Source organism: Rhinolophus sinicus, chromosome 14 (assembly GCF_057876585.1).
Source record: "Rhinolophus sinicus isolate RSI-liver-muscle chromosome 14, RSI-T2T, whole genome shotgun sequence".
NCBI classification, from domain to species: domain Eukaryota; kingdom Metazoa; phylum Chordata; class Mammalia; order Chiroptera; family Rhinolophidae; genus Rhinolophus; species Rhinolophus sinicus.
In genome coordinates, this window is record NC_142514.1 from 127726395 (window position 1) to 127747566 (window position 21172).

At 35.9% G+C, this 21172-nt stretch overlaps 1 protein-coding gene across 1 annotated transcript in view; it reads right to left on the reverse strand.

Moving 5' to 3' along the window:
* Window positions 1-21172, reverse strand: part of TYR (tyrosinase) — a 90485-nt gene that overhangs the window by 37769 nt on the left and 31544 nt on the right. Inside the window, exon 3 of the mRNA XM_019739563.3 lies at window positions 15649-15796. Coding sequence (XP_019595122.2) covers window positions 15649-15796 — 148 coding nt within the window. The remainder of the gene's footprint in view (window positions 1-15648; window positions 15797-21172) is intronic.

Genomic DNA, 21172 nt, shown 5'->3' on the forward strand with positions numbered 1-21172 from the left:
GGAGCCTGGTTTGGCACTAGGACTCCTTACTCCTCTGGAGGGGACCTCCACAGCCTAGATATCCCTCCTGATTTTTAATGGTCACATGCAGGTGTGGGGCCAGCCCATTCTGTGTCTCTGCTCCTCCTACCAGTCTCGATGTGGCTTCTTCTGTATGACCTTAGTTATAGGGCTTCAGTTCAGTTATACTTCAGGTGGTTCTCAATGATGGTTGTTCTGTAGTTTAGTTGGAATTTGGATGTGGTCGTGAGAGAAGGTAAGCCCAGTGTTTATCTACTCTGCCATTATGATCGGAATCTATCTCTTATTATGAAAGGAAAAAAAAAGCCATTTCAAAAAACTCTTTTTCTTAATTCTTCTTCCTTTTAAACAAGTTGCTGTCTTATCTCTCTAAAGCATGACTTAGTTTGATATTTTCCATTCCCATCCTGTTTTCATCCTACTACAATTTGACTTTCTTTTCACCACCTGTTATGGGCTGAATTATGCCCAACCCCCCAATTCATATGTTGAAGTCCTAGTCCACAGGACCTCATAATGTGACTGTATTTGAAGAAAAGGTCTTTAAAGAGATAATGAAGTTAAAGTGATGTCATTAGGGTGGCCTTTATTCCAATGTGACTGGTATCCTTTTAAGAACAAGAAATTAAGATCAAGGCACATACAAAAGGAAGACCATATGAAGACACTGGGAGAAGATGGCCATATACAAGCCAAGGAGAGAGAAAACCCTGCCAATAACACCGTGATCTTGGACATCTAGCCTCAAGTCTCATGAGAAAATAAATATGTTGTTAGAGGCCACGGTATTTGTTATGGCAGCCCTAGCAAACTAAAAATACTGCTGTACAGATAATGTCTCTGATGTGATCAACAGTGACTTTCTGATTGGTATAATGATAGAACTGAGAGATGGGGACTTTCAAGTAAATTAAAGTTCTATTTCAGTTAATTAGTAGGTCTGAAACTTTGGATAAATATTTAATCTTTCTGAGCCTTAGTCTTCAAATTTTAAAAAGAAGGGCAACGAGTTCTTATTTTAAGGCCAAAAAAATATGGCATATATGGAAATGTCTTGATAGCATTAAGCAGATAGTAATGAAACTTGTGATATTATAGCTGTTTCCTATTGTTCAACCAACATGTTTCTTTAATTAAAAAAACACTGCTATGTTGAATGACATAAATCGTACTTGGTTTATCTAATATTTTTTTCTCAAACCTGCCACAAACTCTTCCTTTTCCATTGTTATCCTACCCCATTTAGAGTTGATGAGCTCCTCTCATATTTCAATTAGGAAATAGAAGTAATCAGATCAGAATACCCTAAGTTTTTCAACACCAAATTTATAAGCACATATGCATCTACAGTGGAGCCTTTGTCTCCTTCCAGGCATAAAGGAAGACCAATCCCTAGTCATCGCAAAGGCCCACCTCTCCATTTGTCTTTGGAATTCAAATCTCAAGAACCTTGCTCTGACAAAGTTTTCCCTCTCACTACCATGTCTCTCTTCCTTTACTTTCCCATTTCTAATAGCGTACAAATATTCTTTCACATTCTCTATCTTTAAAAAAAATATATAAAAGTTCTAATTACTCCTTTGATCCCATACCCCTCTCTTGCTTTCCATGTCTCTGCTCCTTTTCTTGTTAAAACCTTTCAAAAGAGTCTGAACCCACTTAAGTCTGCCTCCTGATGCTTCCATTCTAGTGAAACTGCTGCTCTCGTGGGTACATCTACCTCCAAGTTTTCGGACCTAATAGGCACTTTCCTCTCCCAATTGTATTAATTTCTTAAAGGAGTTGATAACATTTGTCCACTTCCTCATATCTACATGGCTTTTGTGACTTAATATCCATGTTTGCCCCCTCCCTCTTTGGCCAATGATTCTTAGTCTCCTTTGCTAACTCATTTATATCTCTTCATCCTCTCGATGATGGGGGAGCCAGACTATTTGTGGCTTTTCTTCCCTATACTCAGTCGCTGGGTGATCTCATTCACTTTCATGATGCTATATAATGCCTGTAGTCTAGAGATTATCGAATATATGTCTCTTTCTTTTCAGTTTCATAGTCCAAGATCTAACCAACTGCTTGGCAGCCTTTCTTAGATATCTAATCATCATATCCCAAAAAGCCCCTTATATATTAAAAAACAGAACTCTTGATTTAGTTTTTTTTATTAAATATATTAGTTACTTAGTCTTTTCTGCTTCAGCAAAGAGCCTCATTGTCTTCCCTAATGCTCCTATACCTAGGAGTCATTCTTCTTCTTTTTTTTTTTTAATTAAAGTTTATTGGGGTGACAGTTGTTAGTAAAGTTCCATAGGTTTCAGGTGTGCAATTCTATAATACATCATCTATGTATCACATTGTGTGTTCATCACCCAGGGTCAGTTCTCCTTCCATCACCATATGTTTGATCCCTTTTTTCCTTATTTACTACCCTCCTCCCTCCTTACCCTCTGGTAACCACTAAATTATTGGCTGTGTCTATGAGTTTTTGTTTCTTCATTTGTTTGTCTTGTTCCTTTGTTCTTTTCAGTTTTATATACCATGTATCAGTGAAATCATATGGTTCTCTACTTTTTCTGTCTGACTTATTTTGCTCAGTATAATGATCTCAAGATCCATCCATGTTGTCGCAAATGATGCTGTTCATCTTTTCTTATGGCAAAATAGTATTCCATTGTATATATATATTACAACTTCTTTATCCATTCATTTATAGAAGGACACTTTGTTCCCATGTCTTGGCCACCATGAATAAAGCTGCAACGAACATCGGCTCACATATATATTTACAGATAAATGTTTTCAGATTTTTTTGGTAGATATCTAAGCGAGGGATTGCTCGATTGTATGGTAATTCTATTCTTAATTTTTTGAGAAACCACCACACTACCTTCCATAGTGGCTGTACCAATCTGCATTCCCACCAACAGTGTATAAGGGTTCCTTTTTCTCTACAACTCTGCAACACTTGTTATTATTTGTCTTGGTGATGATAGCCATTCTAACTAGTGTGAGGTGAATTTGACTTCAAAGGCAAGGGAAGTGAAAACTAAAATAAATGAATGGGACTATATCAATCTAAAAAGCTTCTGCATAGCAAAGGAAACCATCAACAAAATAAAGAAGCAACCAACCAAATGGGAGAAGATTTTTGCAAATAGTGCCCCTGATAAGGGGCTAATACCCAAAATATATAAGGAACTTATACAACTCAATAACATATAAACAATCCAATTAAAAAATGGGCAGAGGACCTGAATAGATATTTCTACAAAGAGGACATACAGATGGCCAATAGACATATGAAAAAATGTTCACCATCACTAATCATCAGAGAAATGCAAATAAAAGCCACAGAGATATCACCTAGGAGTCATTCTCAATTCCAACTTTTTCTTTTTAGCATTACCTAGTCAATTGACATGTCCAGTTGGTATTACCTCTTAAATAGAGGTGGACTCAGTTTTATTTCCAAAAGGTCCATCTTCACCTTTCTGGTTGAAATAACTATCTCTTCTCACTTGGACCAATGCAATAGAGTAATCCAAGTTCCTACTAAACTTCTCACCCCAACATTTCACTTATCACAGCAGTCAGGATAACTTTAAAATGTCAGTATCATTAAAATTATTTTAGTATCCTGATAAAATGATTCAAAGTCTTTCCACTGTACACAGGCCTCTGCTGATCTCTGCTAATCTCTTGAACCTCATCTTTCACCAGGTTTCCTTTGTTTACCACCTTTAGCTTTGCTGGTCTCCTAGAGAAAGGCTTAGCTCTTTGCGGCAGTGGGCCTTTTGAATTTGCACTTCCTGCTTTCTGAAACACTTTTCTCGCAAATTTTCTATGGCTGCCCCTTCTCTTGAACCCAGTGTCCTCAGGGAAGTCATCTATGACTTACCTATCTAAATTGGAAACTTGCCAAGTAATTCTTTATAAAATACATATTTTATCTCACATAACAGTGCGGAATTGAATTTTATGCTTATTTCTTTATTTCTTGCTTTACTTATGTTTTCCCTTACTGGAATGTAATCATCTTCGTGGCAAGGACCTTGGCTGTCTTATAATTATGTGCTGAGGACTTTCTGATGTGTTTATTAAAATATATTAATTCACAAACATACAACTTCAGAGAGCTACTAATATTAGCAGAATTTTATACTTAAGAGAAGGAAATCTTAGGGGACAATGAACAGCTTGCCAGAGATCATGTAGCTAGACATAGCACCCTTGGGGCTCAAAATGAAGCATGTCTGATGCTAAATTTTATGATCTTAATTTCATGATTTATTGCCTGCTAGTCTCCTGATTTTCAGGCTTTTGATATATTTAAAGCCTTGTTCATCCCTTGGACCTGATATTTGCTGCTTTTTCAATAGTTCTGACTTCTGGCTCTCCAAATAATCATGAAGAGGAGCTTCCTGTAGTCGTGTTTCTTCTGCCATCCTTGGTCAAATATCCCTGTCGTGTTAAAAATTCCATTCTGTCTCTGGACCTCCCACCTTGCACCACAAGACCTTGAAACACTCTTCCCTCTACTTTGCAGAAAACTGTATCCGTGGGCAGGTCACCTTTCTGGGCTCGGATTTTACAAATAAGGGGTTTGGATTGATCTTAACATTCTCTTTCAGATTTAGAAGTTCAGCAAACTTAATGACAACTCATGTTTCTTTATCCTTTCATTGGGATTTTTAAAGTTATCAATATTTTAATTTAAGCCATTTAATTTCCGTAGTACAAAAACATATTGATACTACAAAGAGTTGGGAGATTTTCCACATGTCTGAGGAACATTCTTTAGGTTAATTCACAGCTTCTCCATCAGCTAATAGAGAGCAATCCAATTTCCTTAGAGTAATATTGTACTCCACAACAAAATGTGTTTGATAACCCAGCAGATGGCTGCCTGCTTTAGAATAATCAATTATATAACACTTTTGTCTAATAAGTATTTACTGAATGTCTCCTGTGTGCCAGGATCTATTAGGTGCTTGGGTCTGTGCTAAACTCTAGAGATGAACAACACATAGACCCTGTCTGCAAGGAGCTCAAAGTTTAGTGGGAGAGCTAGACAAACCTACAGATAAGTCTAACAAAAGTGACTGGTATAAGAGCTCAATCCAACAAGGGGAAAAACAGCCGTGGGAATATGGATGAGGACAACTATAATGATATAACTGCTGCTTGTTCCAGGGAATTAATTCTCCTGCTTTAGAAAACAAACAGGGAGCACTTTTAAAGCTGGTCACAATCCAACAGTATGAAAAGGGACCAAGAAATAGAGAGGTCCTCCTCTGCCATCTGTCTGATTCCTAGAGCCGCCTTTAAGAGATTTCTCTGGTTTCTAAGCTGCCTTTCTGATCAAGCTTCAGCCCTGCAATCACCAGCAGGCAAGCAATCTGCTGTTCATCCCTGAAGCTCCAAGGACCTGCCTTCTGCCTGGACTATTTCTGGGCTGCCAAGCTGGCAGGCACTTGGCTTGTGGGCACCTGGTTCAGTGCTGCCTTCTTAGCAGGGCGGCCCAGGGGATGATGCTTGGGGAGCAGAGTGGAGGGGAAGCTTCAGTGGCAAATGCAGCCAAGAAGTCACTCGAAAAGGTATAATTAATCTTTAGCTGAGGAATGAGGCTGGCCTGCCATTCCAGGATGTTTTGTTTAAGGTTTGTACTTTGCCAGGATCCCTATACACTCAGGAGACAGGCTACAGGAGGACCAGTGATATGTTGTCAGTACTGTAGAGCCCTCAGAAAAGACAAAAGAGTAAAAGCACTGTATGTACCTTTAAAATGTCCCTTATACTCTACTCTTTTCATAAGAATTAGTCCTTGTCTAATGTGTTACACTTTATAAAGTGTAAAGTGACGTTCCTAAGAGGAAGGAAGTATGATGACTGCCATTTTATGAGGGAGGAAACTGAGTCTAGGAGAGGTTCAGCAACCTTTCCGAAGGTCATACAGGTATCATGAAGCAGAGCCAGGACGTGCTCACAGGCTTTATGACTGCTGGTGTCATGTTTCCACCACTGGAAGACTTAATCTTCCACACTTAGAATCTTAGGAACTAGTCTGTGAGCCCCTCCAGGGTGGGTGTCCCATGGTACCGGCCCCGTCTCCAGCTCTCTTAGCTCCTGAGTCAGTGCCTGTTCAGCCAGGCTGATTAAGAGCCCCACCTGTCAGAGGAGGGTTTAAGAATCTGTTAAAACTGCTGGTTTAAGCTTTTGGACAGTCTGAATGGCAAACTTCCCCACTCTAAATTTTTTGTTCACGTTTACATTCCCTGCCCCCTGCTATTCCCCTCACCCCCACCCCCCAGTTTGAACTTACTAAGGTTTTACCAACTTTTTCTGTTTGGCGGACTGGCCTCCTGTGGCAGTGACTAGCCCTCAAAATAACTACCCACTGTGGCAGCTCCTGTTCCTCTGTTCTCTGTTGGGGGAAGTGTTTTCTCTTTCATATGTATATATATATATATATACACACACACACATATATATATATATATATATACACACACACATATATATAGCTACACACACACACATATATATACATATATATATTTTTTTTTAAGAAAGGAAAAAACTGTATTAAAATTGCAATAATATATACCGAAAACAAAAGATGAATACAAGTCATGTTTGACTTCTGCAATTACAAGAGGTGCTGAAAGTGGTTCCCATCAGCATCCAGACGCTTCTGATTACTGCGAACTACTGCTTGAGAAACGTTGACCAAAGTGCCCACTTGTATACATCTTCTTGGCACCCCTGGTGGGTGTATATATATATATATATATATATATATATATATATATATATATATATATATATATATATATTTACATACACACACATACGCACACACTCATAAGCACTCAAATGTTAACTGTTTTTAGTATTTAATAGTGCTTTAACTATTGCCTATTTCCTGAAGTTTCTTTTAACCTCACACTCTGTGCCTTTCTTGTTTTTTTCCCCCCTAGGAATTGAATGTCTTTGCTGCTAAACTTCACAAGTCAAAATCCTAGTCATTCTTCATAAAGCCGCCGTCATAAGGGTGTTCCAAACGTTCACTGAATATTTCACAAGCATTCATTGAATATCCATCCCGTGCCAGGCATGGGGATAGGTGCTGCAGATCCTGCCTTGAAGAAGACTGTTTTAGTGGTCCTTGCTTCATTGGTGCTCTTCTCTTGGCTCCCACATACCCTAGACTATTAAACCACTATTACTGCAGATTACATTTTATTTTATGTTACTTAGTTATTTACACATCCGGACTGCTTAGTGGGTGTTGTAGAGTTAGGTTGGTTTAAAGTTTCAAAATTTTCTGTTTTTAGCACGTCCCAAATCTGATCTTCTTGGAAAAAAGAGAATAAACAAAACTCCATCCTATTCTTTCTGTTAGGGTGATTACTCCTCAACCCTCTGTCTTTGCCAGAAAGGTTTTTTATTTGTTTGTGTTTTACAGACTTGAGAAGAGCTTAGCCTCCCTAGTCAGACCTTAATCTGAATAGCAGATAAAAATAGTTTTAACTATGAATTGGACTTATTTGTCAGTTACCTATTAATCATAACAAAAAAGCATGATTAAGCTGTCACTAAGAAACCCTCTAAAGCCTGTAGTTGTGCTAATGCATTGTACTGTTATTTCTTCAAGAAAACATTATCCAGAGTATTGTAAGTTCCAGAAAGGACCTTGGAGCTTTAGATCAATGTATTCGTTTTACAGATAAGAATACTGAGGAACGAAAAGTTAGGGACTCTGAAGCCATGAACAAAAGATTAAATAAAAAGGAACATATAAAATTGATTAACTTCTGAATAGTAAGAAGCATACCATTAAAACTTTAAAAGATAATTAACAACTGTAGAAAATATTTGTTATGTTTATGACAAAAAGGGCCAATTTAAAAGAAAAGTATAAAGAGCCTATGCTGTTTAGTAATAAAAAGATAAATAAACTAAAATATAAAATAAGCAAAGAATGTAAAGACGTTTTAGAAAAAAATATATAATTAATCTATAACATGCCAAGGAAAATAGAGAAATTCAAATGAATATTTTTCTACTTGTCAGAGTAGCAAAGGTTAATAAGGTTTATCACACCTAGTACAGGGTGGCAGACACACTTTTATTCTCTATTTGTGGGAATGTAGCTGGCAGGGTCTTTTTTGGAAGGCCATTTGGAAATTCTAACAGTTTTAAACAGAATAAAGTATAATAAGCACCTTTCAATTCCAGTATTAAATATGTGTTATTTAGCTATATTCAAAATCAAAATTTTTGCTAAATTATATATAATATATATTACATATTATATGTAATATATGCATATTTATATTATATGTAACATACATATTATATGTAGTATATATGCATATATTGCATATAATATGTATAACACATATATACATATTATATGTATATATACATATATATATAAATTATAAAGAAATTAGTGCTGACCTTGTGGAGACCTTAAAATCTGTCTTAAAGTGTGTGTTCCAGAATATGAAAAAGATACTAAAGGACAAAAGGACAAAACTTGGAAAGTGCATTTTATTTGACCTGGTTTATAATACCTAAGTTTGAAAAAAGTTATGATATTTGTTAAAAAATATTAGCAAAGTGTTCTCAGTTTTGATGGCCTTATTTCCTTGACTTATTGCTTATTGCATTTGTCTGCAATATAAGGGATTATTTTTACTTTTTAGATAGCAGAGATTCTATGTGTAACCAGAGTAATTCCCTGTAATTGATATTAACTTTATTATATTCTTGCTGATTTAAGAAAGGAAGAAAAAAACACACAAAGTTTTCTCATCTCCACTTACAAAAGAACTAAGATTCATTACAATCTTGTTATCTTCTTTTTTATTTTAACATGTTTTCTAGACACTTAGATTAAATATAGAGCCAAATATTGTTTCTCAGGCACCCATAATCATCTTAGTCAAGTCCAAGTCTCCTCTGACAACTTCTTTGATTTTGCCCTGCCCAAATCAGATCCTAAATAAATAAAATGTTAAATGAACCTTTTAGAATATCTTTTATACCTAAAAATACCTTTGTGGTTTTTCTGAAGGGCTTCTGGAAAATCATAAAGACTTGTTCTTTCACTTTACAAAAAGAGAGATGCTAGAAATAGTTAGGATGTTTTTTGTTTTTTGTTTTTTTTTGTTACTATTGATGAGTTATATTGGAAAAATATTCAAACAAGGGGAGATATTCAGCATTCCCTAGGTTAAATTTGTATAAGTAAGTGTCATTGATATAAGTATTTTAGAATTTATATTATTTATGGGACGTTCCTAGAGATTCATCAGTGCCCTCATTATCCATTTTATGTTTGACTTTATCAGAGTCCTGATGGTGCTTTGCCTGATATTAGGCAACATAAGTATCGTGTTATCAGTCATAATTTCATTTATTTAAAATGTTAAGTAGGCCACAGCCTTGTTTGTGTTTGTATTTGTTTCTTTGTTTTTTAGAGAAGTTTTAGCTTTACAATAAAATTGAAAGAAGGGTACAGAGATTTCCCATATATCCCCTACCCCCACACATACACCCTCTCCCCCATTATCAACATTTCCCACTAGAGTGCACATTGTTACAATTAATGAACCTACAATGATATGATCTGATCACCCAGAGTCCATAGTTTACATTAGGGTTCACTTTTGGTGTTGTACATTCTGTGGGTTTAGACAAAAATATGACTTATACCCGTCATTATAATACCGTACAGAGTATTTTCACTGCTCTAAAAATCCTCTGTGCTCCACCTATTTATCTCCCTGACTCCCACCCTTGGCAACCACTGATCATTGTATAGTCTCCATAGTTTTGCCTTTTCTAGAATGCCATACAGTTGGAATCTTTGGAATCTTATAGTATATAAGATTTTTTTTTCAGATTGGCTTCTTTTACTTAGTAATGTACATTTAAGTTTCCTCCATGTCATTTCATGGCTTGATAGCTTTCTTTTTCTTTTTTTTCTCTTTTTTAGTGATGAATAATATTTCACTGTCTGGATGTACCACAGTTCATTTATCCATTCACATAAGGAAGGACATTTTGCTTGCCTCCAAGCTTTGGCAAATATGAATAAAGTTGCTAAAAACATTCATGTGCTGTTGTTTTTTTGTGTGTAGACATACATTTTCAGCTCCTTTGGATACATACCAAGAACAATTGCTGGATCGTTTGGTAAAGAGTATGTTTAGTTTTTTAAGAAGCTGCCTAACTATCTTCTGAAGTGGCTACACCTTTTTGCATTCCCACCAGCAATGAATGAGATTCATGTCGTTCCACATCCTGGCCAGAATTTTGTGGTGTCAGTGTTTCAGATTTTGGCCATTTTAATAGGTTTTTAGTGAGTGGTATCTTATTTTAATTTGCATTTCCTTGATGACATAAAATATGGAATATCTGTCCATGTGCTTATTTGCCATTGCATGTCTTCTTTGATGAGGTGTCAAAGAGTTTTATCCATTTTTTAATCTGATTTATTTTCTTATTGTTGAGTTCTAAGAGTTCTTTGTATATTTGGTATAACAATCCTTTATTAGATGTTTGTTTTGCAAAAATCTTTTCCCAGTCTGTGGCTTGTCTTATCATTGTCTCGACATACAATGGAATTCTATAAAGCTTTTAAAAAGAGAAGGATAGATCTGCATGTATTGGTGTGGAAATATACCTGAGATACATTATTAAATAGGAAAAATAGTACAGAATCATGTGCAAATATAATTCTTTAGCGTATATAAGAGAGATATTATGCCTTTATCCCCTGGAAACACAAGAACAGAATGGCAAAGTGAGACTTCTCTTATTTTGTTAATTTGTCCCTTTCTATATTTTTCCAAATTTTCTAAGTTTTTTCTAGATGTTAGAATAGGTTTTAGGAAGTTTTCCCTAAATTTTAAAAAAGGAAAAATAAAACTGTATTGAAATGATGCTGATGGTAACCACTTTGAGCACCTCTTGTAATTGCAGAAGTCAAACGTGACTTGTATTCATCTTTTCAGTATATATTGAGTATTACAATTTTAATACAGTTTTTTCCTTTCTTAAAATGTGTATATAGTTTTTTGGCACTGTGTATGTGTGCGTGTATGTGTGTATAAAATAAAACAAACATCTAAAATATTTTAATTTAATCTTGAAAGTTTTTCAAGGAAGACAAGAACATATCAGGTCCTTCAAATATGATCCTTTCTTTCCCATTACTTGCATATTGATTGGTACCTGTTCTCCAGCTTGGCTATACAAAAGTTTCTTCAACTTGCTATTCTCTGATTTATCTGTTTTGTTCCTGAAGTATGACATATGCTTCCTTACCTTCCTTGTCATATCTGTAATTTCTCATCTTCATGAATCAATCCAAGTCTAGCCTTTTCTAGAAAGAATTTAATTTTCAAGACAGAGTTAAACTCTTCTCTTTATGGATTCATATATATCTCATACTTATTTTACAGGCGTACCTCACACTTCTTTTAAGGACTGAGCTCATATACCATCCATTATAGGTAGCTTTGCATGATATATTTTTTTTCTGTCTTTTTGAATGACTGGAATCATTCGGAGTTCAGCCCTTTTTATTCATCTCAATAAATAAAAAGGCATAGTATCTCACATGGTATCTAAATATAGTAAAAACTTAAAATGTTTGATGAATGAATTGATTTTTAATGGAAATGATTTATACTTAATCAAAGAGCAGTCTGGACTCATACTGCGTCTCTTCAAAGAGTTGTTCACAGTGGTTACGAACATGACTCTATAGTAAGACTGTATTGTTTAACTCTCAACTCTGTTTTTTACTATAATTTGGGCCAATTGTTGAATTTCTCCATCTCTCTTTTTTTGATCTATAAAGTAGGGATAATACTAGAATCTACATTATAGAATTGTTGGTATAGATTAAATGAAACAAATTTGTAAACATTTAGAATAGAGACTAGAACATAGCAAAAAATATATGTGTGTTGTAGTTTTAAATTATTATATTAGATCCATTCTCTGATTTTTTATCAAGTGATAAAGAGAGTTCGAATTAGCTTATGTTTATTTCTGTTGTTGATATTTGTTTTGTTTATTTATTAGCACATTTAGCTAATGTCTTTATTTGCCCAACACTAGTACCTTTTCGTGGCAGACTACTCGGCCAGTGGAATTTTATTACTTTCTCTGCATATGAGATTTGAGACTATTTCCTTGTTTTAGATGCTAAGCTTCCACTTTCTTCTTTAATTCATACTTCCAGTTTGTGATTGGTGGCAGTGAGATAGGAGTTATGCTCCTCATCCTTGAATACCCATCCTTGTCTTGTAGATCTCCTCTTTTTAAGGACTGAGCTCATATACCATCCATTATAGGTAGCTTTCCAAGAATGTCTTCCACGATTGTGCAGAAATCATAATGTAGTATAGTTGTTTACTTGTCTGCATTTACCACTAGACTATGTTTTTTCAGTGATTCTGTCTCATTATTCTTTTCTCAGTGCCTAGAACTGTCTGAAGGTCTAAAGACATAGTAATATCTTAAAACATGCTCATAGCATTAAATGAGTGCCACATATTGCTGCTCAAGACTTGCAAAATAATTTCTTCAATTAAAATGGCTTCTCTATAGAGTTCCTTTTGTATTTTCTAGCTGGATTAAATTTAACTTACTAAGGTTTTTAAAAATTACTTACTTGATAAAAATTAATTATACATCTATTACTTATATGTTAGACAAAACACTGAGAAAAACAAATATAAAAGGCATGGGCCCTGCCATTAAGTAGCTTATACATTAGTGGGAGAGACAAAGCACAAATGAGCAACATAATCAATAAGAAAGAAATGATGTGCCCAAAATAAAGCGTAGAGAGAAAATGTGTGAGAGGTGCGAATAGTGGTGTGCTGTCCATTATTTTAACAACTAACTCTCAGAATAAAAGCCCTGGTTTATAGCATTTGCCAATTTCAGGGTGTAAATACTCCCACCTTACCTGATTTCAAGCTATAGCTTGAGGTCACTAAAGCAAAGTTGGGAAAAGACGTATATATTAGATCTCACTAGTCAGTATGCACTGTCTCTAATACACCCTGGATGGGAGAGATAGTTATACACAGGCATTGTCTGGGCATACTTCATGGAGGAGATAAAATTGAAACTAGTCTTGAAAATTGTATAGAAATTAGATAAGTCAAAGAAAATATGTTCCAGAGTTAGAAAATGGTTTTCCAAAGCTAAGCATTGCATAGAGGCAAGAATGAATGTGAAATATTCAGGCAAATATACTCAGCACAAAGTAGGTGCCCAATAAATACATTTGTTGGTAATTGGCAGTGAATAGACCATCTCATTGAAGAAATGAGTCTCGGTGAGAAGAGATTTGAGAGGACAGCTCAGGTGCCACAGTATTCTATGATAATCCATACTTCTCTATCTTTGTTCATAATTATGATTCTTCCATTTCCATCCTCAGAATCTTCATCAGCTTGGCTGTGTGAGCTGAATGAGAAATACTTTGCCATGTACTGATAGTGTTTTAGTTATTTTAATAATTATACAGCTATCTGATATTAAAATAGGTTTAGCAGACAATTCTAAGTGGGGAGACATTTTGAATTTTCAAGGATGGCAGGGCAGTTTGGCATCTAAAAGCCACACATCGCCTAATGGCTTTATCTCTGTTAAACAAACATGTCTCCAGATATTGCATTCAATTATAGCATTTTTTATAAATACAGTTATAGGTGCGCTAGCTAAAGACCAACTTTTTTCTCTTATCTCGTATAGATAAGGAATTCTGTGGTTTGGCACTGGTTAGCACACTCTTTTTTTCTAATAGACTGAAAACTAAGTATTTTCCACTCTGTAGGCCATATGGTCTTGGTCACAACTGCTCAACTCTGCTGTTTTAGTGTGAAAGTAGCCACAGACAATATATAAATGAATGTGGTTGTGTTCTAATAGAACTTTAGTTACAATTAAGGTAGGAGACAGACTTGGCCTATAAGCCAGAGATTGCTGATTCCTTGTCTAGAGGCATCAAGGTGTCTGCGAAGTCGAGAATTCTTTAAAGTTACTGCAATGGTAGTAAAGATCACAAAATGGCAAAAATTCACAAGGACCATACACTACAAAAAGGACTCAGTAAAAAAGAGTTCAATCTGTCTTTTCTGGTAAGATCCTCTTCCTCCCTTCTTTATATATGGGTTTTGATGGTTAAGATATTATATTGCTGTGATAATTTTGGTGTTCATAAACTTTCTTAAACACTTATTTTTAAAATTGATTTCTGAATAAAAGTTGACTTGGGATATTACTTAATTCCTATAACATTAGCGTTACCATGAAGGCAACAAAAATTTGTCTAATAATCATCTAGACTAATGGTCACTTTCTTATTTGATACTATGTCCACGTTCTTGGGAACATGAGTGAGGTGGAGATGATGAGAAGATAAGAAAAACATCTAATATGCAGTTTCAGTTTCCTTATCTTTAAAACAGGAAAAAATAGAACCTGTTATATTTTCCAAAGAGAAAGACGGTATTATTTACTAGCAGTTATAAATCTGTACCCTTTATTCATTAGCTGTCATGAGAAAATTACCTTAGAAGGGTCAAAAAAAAAGATCCCTATATTCATCTGTCATAATTCAATGCTTTATTTCCTCCTCTCTTGAAGAATTCCAGAAACAGACAAGTGACCTTCCTCCATGTACTTTTTTTTCTGCTATCCTATTGTCATCTATGATTAAGTCCCAAATCTATATGGTTAAGACACTGCACATGTAATAGAAGAGGGTTTCCAAAGCTAAGCATTGCATAGAGGCAGGAAAAAAGCCCTCAGAGAATTAAATCACATTAAACAGGATGGTTGGGCCATAGGGCTTCTGGTCTGGAGAACTAGAACTACTCATATAATGTTCAGGCTAATGATTGAGATCAAAGACTGCATCTGTTAATATCTGAGGGTCTGAGGTTGGAAAAGAATAACAATAACATTGCCAAAGAAAACTATGTATATTAATAAGAGAGGTGTCATACTAGGGCCCTGCCCAGATGGTCTGACATCCCTTATACCAGCTCTGTGTGCCCACCTCCCTGATTGTACATCCTACTCTTAACCACATGCCACTGCAACCTGCAGAAGACTTCCCTGGGGCACTGGAGCCACATTGTCTGTAATCACTAGTCCTGGGAGCTTCACAACTCCTCCCTCAGTGCAACCTGTAGCCAATGGCTGTTTAATATGGGAGTCCAACAATTCAGGCAGGATAAACTGAGGTGTACTTTACACTTTCAAGATCTGGCTGACTGCCAACTAAAATTGGAAAGAAAGAGAGAGAGAGAGAGAGAGAGAGAGAGAGAGAGAGAGAGAGAGAGAGAGAGAGAGATCTGACCAAGCCTCGGACTTCAACTGAAATTGTGCTCTTACTTGGCTTCTTCCTCCTTCTTATCCTGCTCTATCCATTCTCTTACTGATTTAGCTTTCCTAAGACACTTCAATAAAACATTTGCATCCAATTCCTTCGTTTAGGGTCTGGAGAACCTGATCTGAGACGATAGACCATTATAATTCCTTAACACCAATAAACACATAATTTATAAAGAAATGTCCACCAACCTGTCAACAAATGCATGGTGAAGAAGAAAAATGGGATCGTTGGCAGATCCCTGTACCTGAGACATCGTTCCATTCATATAGATGTGCAAGGCATTGTGCATACTGCTTTGAGAGGCGTCTGCTATTCCCGTGAGTGGACTGGCAAATCCTGTTAACAAAAAGAAAATTGAAAAAAAAATTAGTTTGCTTTCATGATTGAAAATTCTAAGTGACTATCTCATTTGGTTTATAACTACTATTGAAAACCTAATTCAAAGTAATAAAATCAATGATAAAATCCATTCTATATTGGGATGCCCAGTGAATATTTTATAAATCTTTGAGGAATTTAGTGGTGTTAATCTGGGTACCCTGGACTGATTCATCAATGGAATAGGCTGAACCAGTCTGTGTGTACTCCCTCCTGTTGCTTCTGCCTATTACTTCTCCTTTAGATACTGAAAAGTAGTGAGACCTTTTTTTTATAATAATCAGCATAGTCACTGTCACTTCAATCTGTAACAACACTTAAGAGCAGATCTTTCTAACCTGTTACGTGTCTCTATGCTTTCCGGTTCTAGTGGTTACTTTTAATTACTTTTCATTTTGGTTTCTGGTTCCAGCGAAAGCATAAGATGTGTGACCTTTCACATTACTATTCATCTTCAACAGTCCAGGGGACTGTCATCATGGTTTTAATTTTGGAAAACATTCATTTCAAAGTTAATCAGAACTCCATTAAATGGTTCTATTCATTGCATCAGGAATACCGGTAGTGGGAATAATAATTATAAGAGTTATTATTTTCTGAATGTTAATTGAGCTAAATGCTTTTTGTGATATATGTTTACCAATCTACAGGAACTCTGTCAATTAGAAATTATTATCCTCATTGAAAATAAGAAAAAACTGAGATTCAGAGAAATTTGGTGTTTCCCAACGCCACAGAGGTAGTGTAGAGTTGTGATTTTAGCCCATATCAATTACGTTTCAAGATCTGAGCTCTTGATATTTTGTGTTCTCTCTCACACACTCTCTGGGAAGAGGTGGAGTAAGATATCATTCAAGTCCATTTAGGCAAAACAGAAAACATAAGCAGGACTCAAGATTCAGAACCAGACAAAAAAGTCAGAGTAACGAAGTTAAATTCCAAGCAGGAACCAAGTCGGAGGAATTTGGCTGTGGGGACAGAGTCCCAGAGAGCAGTTTCCAGGCTCTCGGCCTCACGTGGAAAGGTGCTGGCTCGGTAGTAGATGGTCGTCAGCTGTGGCTAATTGACCCTCAGCTGTTACCAGTTAACCAGTTAGCCCCTGATATAACTGCCCTGGCTGCGTTGGTTTGAGAGGGAGTCGAGTAGAGTTGGCCGGTTGACAGGCAGAGAAGCAGACGGCAGGTTGCAGGTGTGTGACTCCAGCCTCCAGTGAGACTACAGTGGTATGACTCCCCTACCTATGGCTCCGTGGGTGTTCCTTTTTGGCTTAGCCACATCCTGCGTTCTTATGTGGGGAGAGGGATAGAGGCCTCGCAGGCCACCTTGTACAACAAATGGTGGAATGAGCAGGGTCTCCCGCACGACAATGGCCAAGGGCATATTACTGAATTTCAGAATTTAGAATACCAAGCAAGCAGCAAATGTGAGTAAGATAATATACTACAATAACTACTACTACTAATAATTAATAATAATCATAGACACAATGAATGCACTACGATTTGGGCAGGGGAGTTCTAGCTATATTTTATGCAATTAGGATTATTGTGTGATCAACATTTTAATTTTTAAAGGTATAATTCTTGACTTTTACATTTGATGCTTTGTGCCTCACAGTATTTCTGCTCCCTCAGCTGGTGATTTATTCCCTTTTTTGAGCTTTTTGTACTCATTCTAAGAGACCATACCAAGCCCTGTTGCCTCTGGGAACTTAGCCTAAGAACAAAGCACTTCCCTCCCATCCAATGATTATTACAATATTATTGACAATATTCCTATGCTGTACTTTACATCCCCATGACTGTTTTTGTAACTGGCAATTTGTACATCTTAATCCCTTCCCCTGTTTCACCCTTCTCCCCAACCCCCCTCCCATCTGGTAACCATCAAGTAATGACTTATTAAATCACATAGACATACAAAATGTTTTACAAAACAATTGTTAAATATAAAAAGGAAAATTTTATTAAAATTTATTTCTTAATATTAATGAAAGATTGTTAATTAAAAATTAATTTGGAGACCCATGGATGAATATTATCCATATCTAGAAAGGATAAATTTCAGCATAAATTCTATTCTAAATTTTTAAAAAGAAATCTAAGTCCTGAGAAAATGTTGTTTTCATAAATGACTAGATGGGAAATGAAAATATCTTTATAGTAATTTCACTTAATTATTTGAACTCCTTTTTAGTTATATATGCCAAAAATGACATACTGATCCATCATCAAAACAATCTGATCCATCAGCTGACAACTCAATCAAGAATTCTTTGATGGCAGCAATCCAAACACTTATGAATTTGTTTACAAACCACTTGACTTGCAAGACTTTTGCTATCTACTCATTAAAGTCATTCCCCTTTAGCAACACTGGCGTCAGTATTTTGAATCCTCAGCTTGTTTGGCACCTTGTTAGTTTTTACCCTTTCTGGGAATGCACTGTGTTGAGAATGGATTCAGGATAGGGTGAGACGAATTCCTTTCTTCTGAAAAGTTAGAAAAGGGAGATTGTGAAAGGGGAGGTCTTAAAGGAGCACCTTCAGGAGGCTTCTCACTCAAATTCATTTTAGAAAACTATACTTGGGAGGAGGACCTGGAAATAAATTTCCTTAAAATCCTCTGTGCCATGTACCCTTTAGAAAATCCTAGTGAACCTGCAGTAGTGTGTTTATCCCAGTCTGAAGATACTGCTGTAGAGGAAAAACTTACAGCTAAGGAGAACGGGGTTTAAATTCTATGTTACATACAGAAAATATGTCCTTTGTCAAGTTAGTTATTGTTGTTGAGCCACAGTTTCTTCATGGGTAAGAGAATAATTAATGTCTAATAAATAGTTAATGATGAGGTGTGAAGTACCTACTATAGAATTTCATGCAAAATGGATGGAACGGTGGTAGCCGTCATTTCTCTAAGCTCATTGCATTTGATAAATGGGTGCTCATCATGAGAACTGCTAACCAAGACTAGCAGAGAGGCCTCTTTTACCACCACTCCCACCATCAGGACCATCCCAGCATCAGACACCTCTTCCTTTCCTGAACTCCATTTCTCTACAGAAATCTGCTTGCTGCTTGCCTTCATCCAGCATTAAGTGATCCTAGGAAGTAGGATTGCCATTGTAAGATAAGAGTGTTTTCAGCAAGCCTAGTTTTACTTAACTTCTTTTGCTAAATTTCCCCATGTTGCATCTAGGAAAGCACCAGTGTTACAAAGGAAAGACATCTGAATAGAATTTTTCTCAGAATACACTGTGATATGTGCTCAGAGATAGTTCAAAAAAACAGGTTCAGCAAACAGCAAGCCCCTTTGTGATAGGTACCGGACTGGTAATATAAACAATATGATTATATTAAAAATTTTAAGCAAACTACATGTACCTTGTGTCTTCCAAGACACTGGAAATGCCTCAGAAGTAGGGACCAAATATTTTGCTTTGATTTTCCACAGTGAAAAAACAGAGCCTTGCATATCTTTGCATTTAAAAGAAAACCAAACAAAATACTTCTCAATCTTTCTCTTACACAGCTCTATAGGGACTGGGAATAGGAGAGATACATTTCTCTCCATAAAATCTATAAGGGTCATTCAAAGAGCTCTACTCTGCTACTTAATGAAATACAGACAATGTATGGATGTGAATAATATAAAAATATAAATAATTTATTTTCTATTTTACATCTTTACTCAATTTATTTTTGGGCTGGTAAATCACCTTGGAAAAGTAAATGATTACACCAACATCAGTAGCTTCTCTTGCTGAGATTTTCATTCTCTTTTAGAAGAGCAAGTCAAAGAGGAAATTCTAGGCACCGAGTATGTAATAATAATTCATACAACAAAATATTCAAATATCGTTCATGTACGTGATCTCATTTGAATCCCAGGACTACTTGTGAGATGAATATTATCATTGTTCCAATTTTACAGATGAGAAAATTTAACTTTGTACAAGTTAAATAACACATCCAAATTCAAGCTAGTGAGTGAGGGAAGCAAGAAATTGAATGTAGCTCTGATTGATTTCAAAACCTGTGCTCTTTTTTGTATACTAGAGTGGAATTGTATCTGTACTAATTTGCTGACACATCTTAGGAACCTCTTTTTACTATGTACTGTGCAATGAATTTATTGACTTGCTATTTTCATCCATTAACAGAAAGGTGAAGAACGTGTTACTGCCTCACGCTTGTCCACAAATTCCCCATGGATGGAAAGTCTAATAAGCCAGCAGGGACCTTGTTAGCAGTCACAGATGCCAAAATGGCTCAAAGTTCTTGGTGAAGGGCAGTGACAGTTGCCCAAATTATTCTGTGTTATGACTTCGAATCTGTGCGCTTCATTCCTAAGGGAAATTAATAAACACAGTTTCAGGCTGATTACAACAGGAAACTTCAACTTGTCAATCTCTCTCTTTCTCTTTCATTTCTTTCCCAATAGTACTCCGGAGAGTTTTTGTGTTTGTTTGTTTGCTTTTTAATATTGATGCCTATCTCTGATTCCTGGAGATTCAGATTTAATTGGTATAGAGTGGGGTTCAGGCACTTGGAGTTTTAAAAATACCTCAGGTGATTCTAATGTGCAACCAGGGTTGAAATTCGCCAATTTAGGCTAAATTGCTCTCCATCCTCTAAATATGAACTCATACTTTAAAAAATTTACCTCTGAATATATTATTTTCTTCACTTGAAATTTTCTCCTCCTATATTCTGACAGTCCAAAAAAGCTTCTGCCTTTAAAATCCCACATCACATACTTCTGCCTTGAAATATGTCTATACTAGTCACTTCTCCAATGTGTACCCTTAAAAATGATGTTTCAAATAATTGAGCAACACTATGTGGCAGGCACTGGGTGGGTGTTTTCATATATCATCTTCTTTAATTCAGTACGCTCCTTTCTAGCTAGGAAGCTGGGTTATAAATGATATACTTTATCTTGCCTGTTAGATTTTGAAATGTGAAGAAGTACATCGTTAAAACTTCAGAACAGAGTACATTTAATTTATTTGATTTAATTTTCAGTGCATCTCTAACCAATTTACCATTTCATAGTCTCAGAGATATAATTGGAGAAAAGAAACCAAAAAGAAGATAGAAAAATGTACATTAGTGCATCTGAAGATTGAAGACAAGTGACTGTTAGACCCCCTGACTATATTCCCCTTAATTTACTCTCCTAATGTGCGACTTAATTCAGAAACTATGAAGTGCGTAGCCTCACATGGTTACACACAATGATTTTAGGAGGTAATATTTGATGGCTGAATACTTTAAAAAGGCTTGTAATTTAAACTACTTGCAGCAGAAATATAATATTGCAGATCAAAAAA